The sequence below is a fragment of the Zingiber officinale genome, chromosome 3B (genome assembly GCF_018446385.1).
Source record: "Zingiber officinale cultivar Zhangliang chromosome 3B, Zo_v1.1, whole genome shotgun sequence".
Taxonomy (NCBI): Eukaryota; Viridiplantae; Streptophyta; class Magnoliopsida; order Zingiberales; family Zingiberaceae; genus Zingiber; species Zingiber officinale.
In genome coordinates this window covers 90249582-90261992 of record NC_055991.1, presented here as the reverse complement: position 1 = coordinate 90261992, position 12411 = coordinate 90249582, and the positions used below count along the sequence as shown (strand labels likewise).

General features: G+C 36.9%; 3 protein-coding genes across 3 annotated transcripts; 2 read left to right on the top strand and 1 right to left on the bottom strand.

Annotated features, from left to right (window-relative positions):
* Positions 1–981: 981 nt before the first annotated feature.
* On the top strand, positions 982–4179 carry LOC122055017 (poly(A)-specific ribonuclease PARN-like). Its single transcript, XM_042616417.1, has 4 exons — positions 982–1343; positions 1889–2019; positions 2307–2520; positions 2638–4179. Exons 1-3 carry the CDS (start codon positions 982–984, stop codon positions 2483–2485), a joined length of 672 nt encoding a protein of 223 aa, XP_042472351.1. The 3' UTR covers positions 2486–2520; positions 2638–4179.
* A 3399-nt stretch (positions 4180–7578) lies between these two features.
* LOC122055016 (pentatricopeptide repeat-containing protein At5g56310-like) lies at positions 7579–8106 on the top strand. Its single transcript, XM_042616416.1, has one exon. It carries the CDS (start codon positions 7579–7581, stop codon positions 8104–8106), a length of 528 nt encoding a protein of 175 aa, XP_042472350.1.
* Positions 8107–10165: 2059 nt separating this feature from the next.
* On the bottom strand, positions 10166–10927 carry LOC122055015. Its single transcript, XM_042616415.1, has 2 exons — positions 10906–10927; positions 10166–10861 (listed from the first exon to the last, which is right to left on the bottom strand). Exons 1-2 carry the CDS (start codon positions 10925–10927, stop codon positions 10260–10262), a joined length of 624 nt encoding a protein of 207 aa, XP_042472349.1. The 3' UTR covers positions 10166–10259.
* Between the last annotated feature and the right edge of the window lie 1484 nt (positions 10928–12411).

Below are 12411 nucleotides of genomic sequence, written 5' to 3'. Positions count from 1 at the left end.
AGATCTAGTTAGTAAACTCGTACATGTAAAATTTTGTTCTATACTCTTCGCACGGATCTGTTGGCTAGGGAGTTTCGGAGTTTCCGTGACGCGAAAAAGTGGTTTTCGCGGCCCGAAAAACCCAACATTAGGCCTTGCTGCCATTGTGATGCCAACGGGCTAGTTACGTGAACCTCCCTGGTTAACGTGAACACCTCTAAAGCCTGTTGAGTCTGCAAAGCAATCATTTCTTTGGCTTGAAGTTCTAGATCTCGATGAACTTTGTTCCTCAAGGTCGTTTCCGATCGCCCTTGAAACTGGGTGACCGACAGAAATACCTCCAGCTCTCGTGCCAGAGAGTTAACTAGATCCAAAGCTTAGGCAGCTTCATCTATAGATTTCGCTTTGTCTAACAAGAATTGCCCCCAGAAACACTACAAGAAAACATGGCTTCAAAAATAGATTTTTAAAACAAAAATAAAATCTGTTTCAGATTTATATAAATTAGAGATAGATTTAATACGGAATTATTAATCTGTTTTATTTTAGTAACTTTTATATTTTTTAAAAAAATTAAGACAAAATTTAAAACAAATTTGAAACAAAATTACATATAAATTTTTATAAACAAAAATAAATATGAATTATAAACAAAATTTGAGACGGTATAATTTCTGTGACAAATTTAGTTTATAAATTAATTAAAAATTAAAACGAAAATAAAATCTGTTTCAGATTTATATAAATCAAAGACAAATTTAATACGGAATTATTAATCCGTTTCATTTTAGTAAATTATATATTTTTTAATAAAAATTAGATAGAATTTAAAATAAATTTGAAATGAAATTACATATAAATTTTTATAAAAAATTAAATAAGAATTATAAATAGAATTTAAGATTATATAATTTTTATGACAAATTTCGTTTATAATTTAATTAAAAATTAAAACAAAAATACAATTGGAGAAAATAAATGTCGAATTCTGCGGGTTAAGACATGCAGAATCTGCCGTTTGTTTGGGTGCGCTTCCGAACCCTACCCCTAGATCTGCTGCCTTGCCTTCGTCCCTTCTCCATCGATGCGCCTGGTGGCGGTAGTGTGGCCGTGAAGCAGGTGACGAGGTCCAATTTCAACACGGCGCTGGAGGGCCTTAGGGCCTGCGTGGAGGAGTCGGACTTCGTGGCCGTTGACCTTCAGATGACCGGCGTGACGAGTGCCCCATGGAGGGACTCGTTCAAGTTCGACCGATCCGATGTCCGTTACCTTAAGCTGAAGGACCCCGCTGAGAAGTTCGCTGTCGTGCAGTTCGGTGTCTGCCCCTTCCGCTGGGATTCATCCAAGGGCTCCTTCGCCCATCCGTTAGTGTTCTTCATCATTTGGTTTTCGTTTTGTTATGATAGGGTTTAACGTGGTTTTAGAGAAAATGGAAGTGATGAATTGACTTCTCTATCGGTTTTTATTTGTGTGGGGGAAAAAATGATCTTTACCTCATTCTCCTGTTCAAATCGAATGCCTTGTTTAGGATATTCTTTCATGTTTTCTCCCTCTGGAAGCTAGGCCTGCTTGCGATAAAGGTTAAAAACTATTCATATGTAAAGAAGATGAGATTCATGACTGATTTTTGCATGGTTTTACCTTATCACTTGTTTTGACGGATATCCAATTTATGTTTTGATGAGATGGTGGTAGTTTACCGATTCAGGACTATTCATTTGATATTTTTGGGATAATTTATTAGTCATACTTGCTTGTTCTGTGGGACAAGTTTCGACAGACATTGGTAGGTAATTGTAGACGAAATTTGTGTTAGATCACCTAGTTATTAATATAAGATTCTGTATGATTTCATGTTTGTAGAAATTTGTTGGATTTCATGTGACATCTGCAGCTCTTTACATTGCAGGCATAACTTCTATATCTTTCCATGGAAAGAGTTGCCACTTCATGGGCCACCTGATGATTTCCTATGGCAAGCAACACCCATCGACTTCCTTGCTAAATACCAATTTGACTTCAATGCATGCATATATGAAGGTGCTTTTCTCAATCAAGTTCTTCGCATCCTACTATACATACAGTGTTGCCTTTCCATCATACCACTAAAAGATAAGTCTCAATCAGTCGTTCTATCTACTTAGTCATTTATTAAATCTAGAGAGGCAAGGGGACTCCTTCCATGGCTTGTTTGGTGACTGTGGGTTCACTTACCCTTTTTATCTGTTAGCAGTTTCCTGTGCTGTGTCATAGAACTCATCAGTTGTAGTTACCAGTGTATATTTGATGTTCGACTTGTTTAAATCTTAAGCATTTGTTAATCCCAGGAATATCTTATTTATCCAGAGAACAAGAAGGAGAAGCCCTCAGAGATTTATATTCAGAGTACCTTGAGGGATTAGCTAATTCCTTTTGTAATTTTGAGGAGCCTGTGGATATACCAATTGCGAGAACATCTGCCATTCTTTTTTCGGAGAGGATGAAGAACAAGCTTCATGTGGCATGATTCTATACTTAGAAGTCCTGACAAAGAAGATGCTGGTATCAACAATACACAATTTCAAACAGTTATATCTCGGAAATAATGTTTGACAGGACTTTGCATGTAGACTGAAGCTCAACCATGTGAATACTAAATTTTGTTATTTACTTGTGCAGAAAGATGTCCTTGAAGATCTGAGAAAAAATACAGAAAAAAGAATCAAGTCTTCTGTTGGATTTCTGCATGTTGTTGATCTTTTTGCATCAGCAGGAAAATTGATTGTTGGTCATAATTGTCTTCTAGGTTTGCTATTTATGCTCATAGAAGTCTCTCTCTCTCTCTCTCTCTCTCTCTTTTGCCAGTTTTACCAATACCATCTGATCAATTTACTTTTATATAAACAGATTTAGCTCATATATACAACAAATTTTTTGGTCCTCTTCCTTCATCTTTGACGGAATTTGTGCAAGCTGTCCATGAAAAATTCCCCCACACTGTTGACACTAAGCACCTTTTGAACTCAAACCAAACAATTCAGCATTTGATGAAAAAGAATAGCAAGTCATTGTCTTCTGCCTTCTCTCTTTTATGCCCCAACGTATCATCTAATTTCCAGACCACTTCTAAGTCTTACTTGAGATTTGAGGTCCAAACAGATGAAATTAGGTAAGCTTTCATAATTCAATCATTTTATTCATTTGTTTCTGCATCAGGAAATAACAAACTAAATGTGATCATTCGTTATTTTTTGACTTTGTTGGCTTGGAAATTTTCTCATACTATTTTAAACTCTCAAGTGTAAATCTGTTGTTATTATATGTTTAATCTACCTGCAACAGTTGTAGTAACTATTAAAAAGGATTTGCTGAATGCCATAATTTTGATATTTCATCTTTATATGTCATCTTAGCTAGGTTTTATGCTTACCTGTGCTTTGGTTTCCCTTGAGTTGTGATTTAAATTAATCAATGTGTAGTAAAAAGACTAGCAAGTCTTTTTTATTATCTTGTATTTGATTTTGTTATATGTACTTAGAGATTCTAAATTTAAGATTCAAATTTGAAGAAAATCCTACTTAAGTATTTGTTCACACTGACATAAGTTTTATGATTTTATGATGCCTATTGTTTCAGAGCCAAAAGAGTCTTCATGACTTGTTAATTCTTTAGCATTGACAACTATGGACTAATTAGTGGATGATCATTGATATTGATTATGACTTTTGTACAATTTTAATTTATTTACATTAAAAATTCTGATATTGTAAGACTTACTCTTTTCATGTTTTGATTTGTTAGATTTTCTCAACAAAATTGGTTGGTTCATTAATCAGTACAAGAGAAGCAATTTATCTCATGAAGTTCGAAGACAGGGAGGGCAAAAAGAAGAAATTGAAGGCATGCATGTTATTAGCTCGAGGATGGAGGAACAAATTATTGAAAGGAAAAAAAACTTGTTATTACATAAAGTAGGCAGAGGGAAGAAAATCGTATTGAGGAAGGTAGGCAAAGAGAAGAAAATCTCAAGAAGATGATTCGGAAATGATTCAAGAAATGGAATATATAAATCATTTATATCTAGGAGAATTTGGTCTTTATAGTTTGATTATTGGTCAAATTTATTTGGATAATGTAAATATTTATTTATTTTAATGTTAATTGTATAATACATTTGGAATTAGAAGTTATTTCTTTTTAATAATTTTAATTTATTTGAAATGAAGAATTATTTAAATATATTGATGAGAAATATAAAAATATAATATAATAATATTTAGTGATAAATTAAAAATAAAATTATATACGGATTTATAAATAGAATTGTAAACAGATTTATAAACAAGATTAATAGCAGATTTAAAATAAAATTAGAGACAAAATTTACATTTGAAATTAATTTTATTTTGTTAACTTGAAAACAGATTTATAAACAGTTTTTTCATCCGTTTCTAAAATTAGAGACGGAATGTTTCCGTTTCAAAATTAGCTACGGGGCTTTCACTAACGGATTTTTGAGACGGAATATTCCGTCTCAAACTTTCTTTAGAGACGGAAAAATGATTTTCAGAGACAGATTTTTTTGTCTCTAAAGCCCTGTTTTCTTGTAGTGAAAGGGGGGTCTAAAGCCATATCCTCGGTAAGGGGAGGCGAACAAGGTGGAAAAGAACCGAGGCAAGTGAAGAAGGAAGGGAGGATCACAGCCCTATTTAAAGGTTTAAAAGACTCACGGGATCACTATACTTGGGTTCACGGGATTGTTGTACCAGGAGTCACGAGGACTACTATAGTGAAGATCACGAGTCTACTGCAGTGGCCATGGCAGAGGAATGACTAAAGATAGGCAAAGAAACAAAAATAGACTTGGGTCTAATCAGTCAGCTACACCTCCTTCGACTAGACTTAGAGGGAAGGCTAGTGATATGAGTTAGGTTTAATGGGTCCCTGCTAAAGAGGAGATAGTAGAGTTAAGCAAGCATGAATATTAGTTGGAATAATATCTCAAAAAAGATAGGCCAATATCGGTCGGGTTACACCTTAAGAATGATAGGCCAATATTGGTCAGGATAACACCTTAAGAATGGTAGGCCAATATCGGTTGGGTTACACCTAAGAATGATAGGTCAATATCGGTCAGGATAACACCTTAAGAATGATAGGTCAATATCGGTCGGGGTACACCTTAAGAATGATAGGCCAATATCGGTCAGGTTACACCTTAAGAATGATAGGCCAATACCGATCGGGTTTACACCTCAAGAATGATAGGCCAATATCAGTCGGGATAACACCTTAAGAATGATAGGCCAATACCGGTCGGGTTTACACCTTAAGAATGATAGACCAATATCGGTCGAGTTACACCTTAAGAATGATAGGCCAATACCGGTCGGGATAATACCTTAAGAAAGATTGGTCAATGTCGGCCAGGTTTACACGTTTAAGATAGATAAACCAGGATTGTTTGAGTTAGCACATCTGGACATAGACTAGTATTAGTTGAGTGTATATGATCACCCGGATATGAAAAGATGCAAGGCTTTACAGAACTTATAGTATATTACTAGACGATTAGGACCTATGTTGAACAATAGTGATAACCAGCCTGGACATAACTTAGGTTCAATCTTGTCCAATACAAATCATAGTATAATATCGGGATGTCTATAACATAATAAAAATAGGGTAAGCATGTAGAGATGATAAATATATCTCCATATAGCTTGTAAGATAGGGCAAGAACAAATATTTCAAGAATATTCATAAATAGCTTAATGAAGATATCTGTAGTATGTGATTGTATAACAGGTTTGCTAATTTGGCTGGAAGAATGTTTCTAGACTCTTCTACAAGCGCTAGACAGCAAAGAAGGTACATCTGGGGTACAAAAAAGATTCCTTAAAAGTTATTTTCTGCAAGTACATGGCTTACACACTACAACAAAAACCCTCATAGACATCGATTTTCCACCGGTGTCTATTTCATTTTCGACCGATGTCTATGAAGCCGATGTAAAAGGTCTGCCATTTTAGACATCGGGTTAAAACCGGTGTAGTATCACTTAATGACACCGGTCTTTGAATCGGTTATTAACCGGTGTAGTATCACTTAACAACACCGTTTCATCAACGATGTAAAACCGATGTAATATTGTATGTTAATAACACCAGTTTTGACAGCGGTAAATGATCGATGTAATATTAGTTAATAACACCAGTTTTGCAGCGGTGGAAAATCGATGTAATATGGATATTTTTTAACAGCACAAATTTGATTTCTGAAACAATGAAAAACCGACAGTAATAAAAAAAAATACACAAATATTCACAAATTACACAAATATTCTTCATTCAACAATATCCATAAAATATACAAATATTCACAAATTATATAAATAATCTTCTTACAACAGTATCCATAAAATACTCAAACATTCTTTTTACATCAAAAGCTAGCTAATAGATATCAAAATCAAGGTAGAACATTCTTTTAACAACACATCAAGGTAGAACCGCACTTCAAATGTAATCTAGCATGCATTCAGCCCACTCGAACCGCACTTCATCAATTTCAACTCTGGAGTACTTGAGATTTGTAAACTGTAAACACACATAAATAATATATTAGTAAACCAAGACCAAAAATCATAATTGAAAAAGTAGTAAGAGCACCATGTAACAAGATGACTAATTGGAATGCTTAAAAAGAAAAACATTCATCAATTATCTCAACTACATCATATAGTGATAGATCTATCATTCCTGGGAACTTAATATAATCCAAACTAAAAATTTTAATCTAACTACATAAACAACAATTTAATCTTTCAAATTCAATTCATTAGTTATCGACCCAAATGGCATAACTGTTTACCACTAAGAGTACATGGAAAGTAAATAAATTCACTTTTAGTTTGCAAATAATAAATTCACTTTTATCACTAAGAGTACATGGAAAGTAAATAAATTCCTCAGTAGCAATAAAGATGAGTAGCATCAATTCATTTATATGATTTCCAATGAGATATATATGCACCTTAGATGATAATTTATGTTTCAGAAGTGAAGCAACAGAGCATAAAGCAACAATAGTCAATAACCACACCTCATTGCCAATGTCATTCATGTAAAGATTCAGCCATAGCAAGGACTTAGTTTTCTTAACATACTCAGTGATGCTAAAGGCGCCTTTGGGACCAATCTCATTGTTGCCAATATCTAGAAGTGTTATTTTTCCTAAACAAGAAGAAATATAGTTTTACATAATTGCTGAGAAGTAGTACAATCAATAAATACAGGAAAGTCAACAGATTTGATGAAGAAATTAAATCTGCAAGAAAGAACTGCATGGATAGAAAATCTAAGTGTGTGTAAGTCTTATTAGCTTGAGATGTATAGATCGAATTGCCTTATTCTCAACTAGTGCTCCAGCAAGACTTGCAAAACCCTATAAAATTTCACATGGAAATAAGGTGTAAGGAGTAAGGACACCAGAAACAAAGTGTAAAAGATCTAGGAATTTCATAAAAAAACATGAAAGATTGCCCAAGAATAAGGTCATACAGAATACAATTGTGTGTAAGTCTTAAGTCTGTGTGGATTGGCTGTAAATGGATGTGGAATGGCTACTTTTTCCCTGTTTGTGCAAATGATCAAGTTCATATTGCGACCAGATAGGATTACCTTCATCGGAATTTTGATGGCTTGCAGCCATGTAGGCATGATTGGCACTGCTATCATCGACTTCAATTGCATGAAGACGGTTTATGGAGTTGAGCCAAAGGCAGAACATGTTGGATGCTTGGTGGATGCTCTTTCTCGTGGGGGGTATCTCGATAAGGCGAGATCAGTGCTTGAGAGCATGCTTTTCGAAACAAATGCTTCTGCTTGGCATGCACTTTTAGGTGGATGCTTTGCTCATGGTGATTATGAGTTGAGCGTAGTGGTGGTGAGGCATCTCATTGAGCTTGAGCCACCGGAGGAAAGTGGATATGTAGCTCTGCAAAAGTTGTATGCGATTACTGGTAGAACAGAGGATGCATTGAAAGTGAGGAAACTGATGTGTGATTTGGACATCAAACAATCCTCAGGAGCAAGCATGATTGAAGTGGAAGGAGCAGCGTGTGAGTTCTTGGCAGGAACACTATGATCATCTAGAGATAGGTAAATACAATCTCATACAATTCCAAACAATCTTTATCTAAACCAGAAGAGAGGAATCAATGGAATGTGCCTGGGTTAGGCATGATAGAGATCCATCCGAGTCACTTTCCGCACTATGCTCAGTTTAGCATGGTTGTAGTACGGCTCGAGAATTGGATTTGCCCTGCAAGCTGCTAGTATGGCGTAACCCTTTGACACTACCCAATTTGCATCTCTAATCGGAACTACTAATGGAAAACTAACATATCATAAAGTAGAAAATTTTAAGTTCAACATTTTAACCTACCATGGAAACAAACACTCCACAAGAGTATATCTGAGGACATTGTAAAAGTTTCAAGATTGTTCATGTGGGCATTTAGTTTAGTAAAAGGAATTTAAAAGATGGGCATACAAGTTCCTGACTTACATCTAACAAGTGTCGTAGCTTAACGGGACTAAATTGATCCACTGAGGAACCACTGGTTCTTTCTTCTCTGCTCTTTTCTTGGAAGCAGAGAAGAACTAGCTAACATAGTGCGGAAAACCGACCTAAACAAACTAAGATAAATACAATCAAATGAACTAGCTAAACATAGTAGGGTATTTGCATTTAGCAACTACAATTAGGAGTCTGCTAATTACTTTGTGTGAATTCCTACTATATCAACCACGGTAAATTTATCTAATACCATTAAAGGATTTTGTCATTTACCGTCAAAGAAATCATCTAATATCAAATTATCAATTAATGATGATAATGAACTTTCATTTTTCTTGTATTCCAATACACTATTGTACTTCCAGCAGAATCAAATTGCTTATTTCCAGATGAATAGGCGCAAACATAAAAATTAGTAAAATAAAAAATAAAAAATGGACTTACCTTAGCTCCTTCATTGCCAATATTATTTCCTGATAGGTTCAGAGTTTTAAGCATGGTATTCGTCTGAAGAACACCATCAAGTGCCTTTAGGCCAACTGCTGTAATCCCATTGCCAGAAAAATCAACTTCCTCTACTGCCTGAGACTTGGAAAAAAACTAATGAGATGCTAAACGACACTAAAAAAAGTTATGCTTAAATGTCTTGCTTTAGTAATGTCATACCTTTAAGAGTCTGGTTCAGCAATAGTTTACAAGTAGGAACAACAAAAAAAAGTAAGGTTATGGAAAAGGAAGGAAAAGAACTAACCTGATTGTAACCAAGGCTTTCAGCAAGAAAAAACAGACCATCATCACCAAAGTTACGACCTAACAGAATCATGAATTTGTTAAATATCTACAAGTATTCCATTACCTTGGTAAAGTAAATGTAAGTTTAATCCCCTGAAAAGTTATCTCAGCATATTCATTACCAGATATTAGATTTAGAAATAATCAGTTATAGAGTGAACAACTGTAATCACTTGCTGTAGATACATTCTAACAAGTTCAGTGTGCTAACCTGACAAGTCAACACTTCTGAATGTTCTAAGTTCCTTGGAAAACTCATTTAGTTTTTTCCTAAACTCTTTTTCAAGTTTTGCAGCACCACCTGATAGCAGGTTAGTCCCAGGAGAAAAGGACCACTTAAGTCCAGACGACGAAGCTTTTTTAATCTCAGATGTTGAGCCCTTTGGTTTTAGCATGATTAGTTTTCCAGCCACCTTCCATAAAACTGTGTGCTGAAGGAGTAAATTAGTTGTACCATCTGAATAACTAAAGCATGATGAAGCAAAATGGAGTTCAACAAAGCTATGATATCTTTTAGTGTTTCTTGATGCATGTTCTAGTTGACGTTTTCTAGTTGACTACTTCAATGAGATGAATAAATCCAAAATGGAATAATTACTGAAAACTTTAGCTTATTTCTCCTGCCATATATAATATCTTGAGATCCTATCACTTTTTGAGAACTTCACTTCAAACAATGTCAAAATCGCTTTATAGTTGGTTGGGGACAATCAACAAACACATTGTGGGCGGTTAAAGTGGACATCAAAGATCATCCGCCTGGATTAATTGAGAGAGACATAAAAATGAAGAGGCATGAAAAGAAGAAGTATCATACAATTCAAGCAAATCAGATGCAACCAAAATATAATATGAAACGCGATACCATCAAGGAAAGAGATCCTTGCAAAAAGCAGCACCTTTGGGATTGGGCATTCACCTGTCTGTCACAAGGCGAAATCTTTGAGGTAACTGGGATCCTTCCAGGCTCGCTCCTGGAACTTCTTGAACCACCGGTCAAGGATATCCATGGGCACGACGAGCCGGCTTCCGTCAATCCCGCAGAAGGACTGCATGAAATTGAAGAGGTTCTTGCCAACCCTAAGAGCGAGTCGCTCGACCTTCTTCTCCACAACGGCGTAAGCGACAGGTGGCAAGGAGGCGAGGTCCTCGACCGAGATGCCGATCTTGGCGGAGGTGAGCGCGAGCTGGAGGGGATTAGGGTTAGGGTCAGGAATGGGGGGTTCTTCAGAAGGGTCAGGCCAAGGGAGGGAGAGGAGAGAGGATGGGCGGGCAGGGTGGACGGCGCCGCAAAAGAGGAAGGGATGACCAAGGGGCTGGAAGTAGACGGTGAGGGCCTTGCCGGGTGGGAAGGAGGAAGCCACAACCAGGAGGAGAAACACACAGAGTTTTCTAACGTCGCGGTAGGCATCGCTGACAAGGGAGTTCATGTCAAGGATCCAGTGGAGAGGGTCGATCTGTGCGAACGCCGATGCGTCCATGGGGAAGCTCCGCTGTAGTCGAGGTTCTTCTCCATTTTCTTTGATGACTATTTAAAGTCGTCTTCATCAGATCGGTGGAACTTAGTATCACCTTTCCCCCTAGTCGTCTTCATCTTGCCTCCCTCCGCCGCTACTACTCTAAAACCCTAGAAAACAAGACAAACTCGTCACCTCTCCTTTCTCGAAATGCGAAGAAGGGTTTCGGCTAAGTATTGGTGTGAAAATTAAATTATTTTATTTTATCATAGACACCGGGTTTTAAAAACCGCTGTTAAAATCGATGTCTATTAACGAAAAAAAGGCGCTCATAGACATCGGCTTGAAAAACCGATGTCTATGAGCGAAAAATCTACACTTATAGACATCGGTTTTTGGAAAACCCGATGTAAAATACTCAAAGACATCGGTTTTTACTTAAAACCGTTGTTGTTCCACCAATGTCTATGAGGATTTTTCTTGTAGTGACATCATCTCATAACAAACTCTAACAAACCGGGGTCCACTTCATGACGACGGAGGTTATATGAAGTGGTATAAAAAGGGGAATCTTCTCTGTTGGCCAGGTATGCTGACGCTCACCACACTCACAACTATCCATTACAAACTCTAATTTCAATCACTGTTCATCTTCTTCCTTCTTTCCACACTAAGAGAGATCACTGACTTGAGCATCAGTGGGCCTAGCCAGGGATTCCCACCCCGGTCTTAGGTCACTGACAATAGTGTTGGTTGGTCTCTTGTGCGCAGGAAGCCAGGGAAGCTTTAGATCTTGGTGTTTTTCAGTGGATCCCTCCTTCCGTCCTTGGGTCTTCATATAAGGAGGGTGTTCGGTGACTTTATTCTTCCGGATCCGCTTTGGTTTTCTCGGATCGGAAGCCCTCAGGTATTCTTCTTCATCCGAAGTAAGTTCTCTGCCCAGCTTTCCATTTTGTCAAGCTTCTCAGACAGGATCAGTAAGCCTCTAACTAATCTGTAACGATCCAATTTTCCCTATTTCAAGTCATAAAAGTCCATAAAAATATTTGGAAATACTTTTAAAATATTCTAGAGATTTTTAGGAATTTTTAGAGTATTTTTACGTTTTACATAATTTTTGGAGGTCGTTTAGTAGGTTTACAAAAAAGAAAGAATTGTTGACAAAAAAACATTGAAGGTGAGACTCGAACCCAAGACCTCCGGCCGGACCTGACCCAACCGGACGCAGCCAACCAACTGAGCTACGCGGATTTTGTTAACCAAGTATGGAGAGAAATAGATTTAAGCTATAGTTGGAACGTTTAAAATAAATTGGGATAAAAGTGCGCAGCGGAGGAATCGAAGCCCAAACCTTTGATTTGGTTAAAAGCTGGCTGACCAACTAGGCTGTGCGTGATTTGTTAACAAAGTATGTAGCGAGATGTATTTAAGTTATTGTAAAGGGCAGAGATAAAACCTAGGTTATAAAGGGTTAAGTATCTTCCCGAGCCCTAAAATCCTTTCTCCCTCTCGTGTGCTCGCGACGGCGTTGTTCTTCTTCTCGGGCGGAATCGTGGCAGCAAGTGAACACGTCTCCGGCGGCCAGCGAGGTTGTTTCCCGAGGGGTTTACTTCACTTCTCG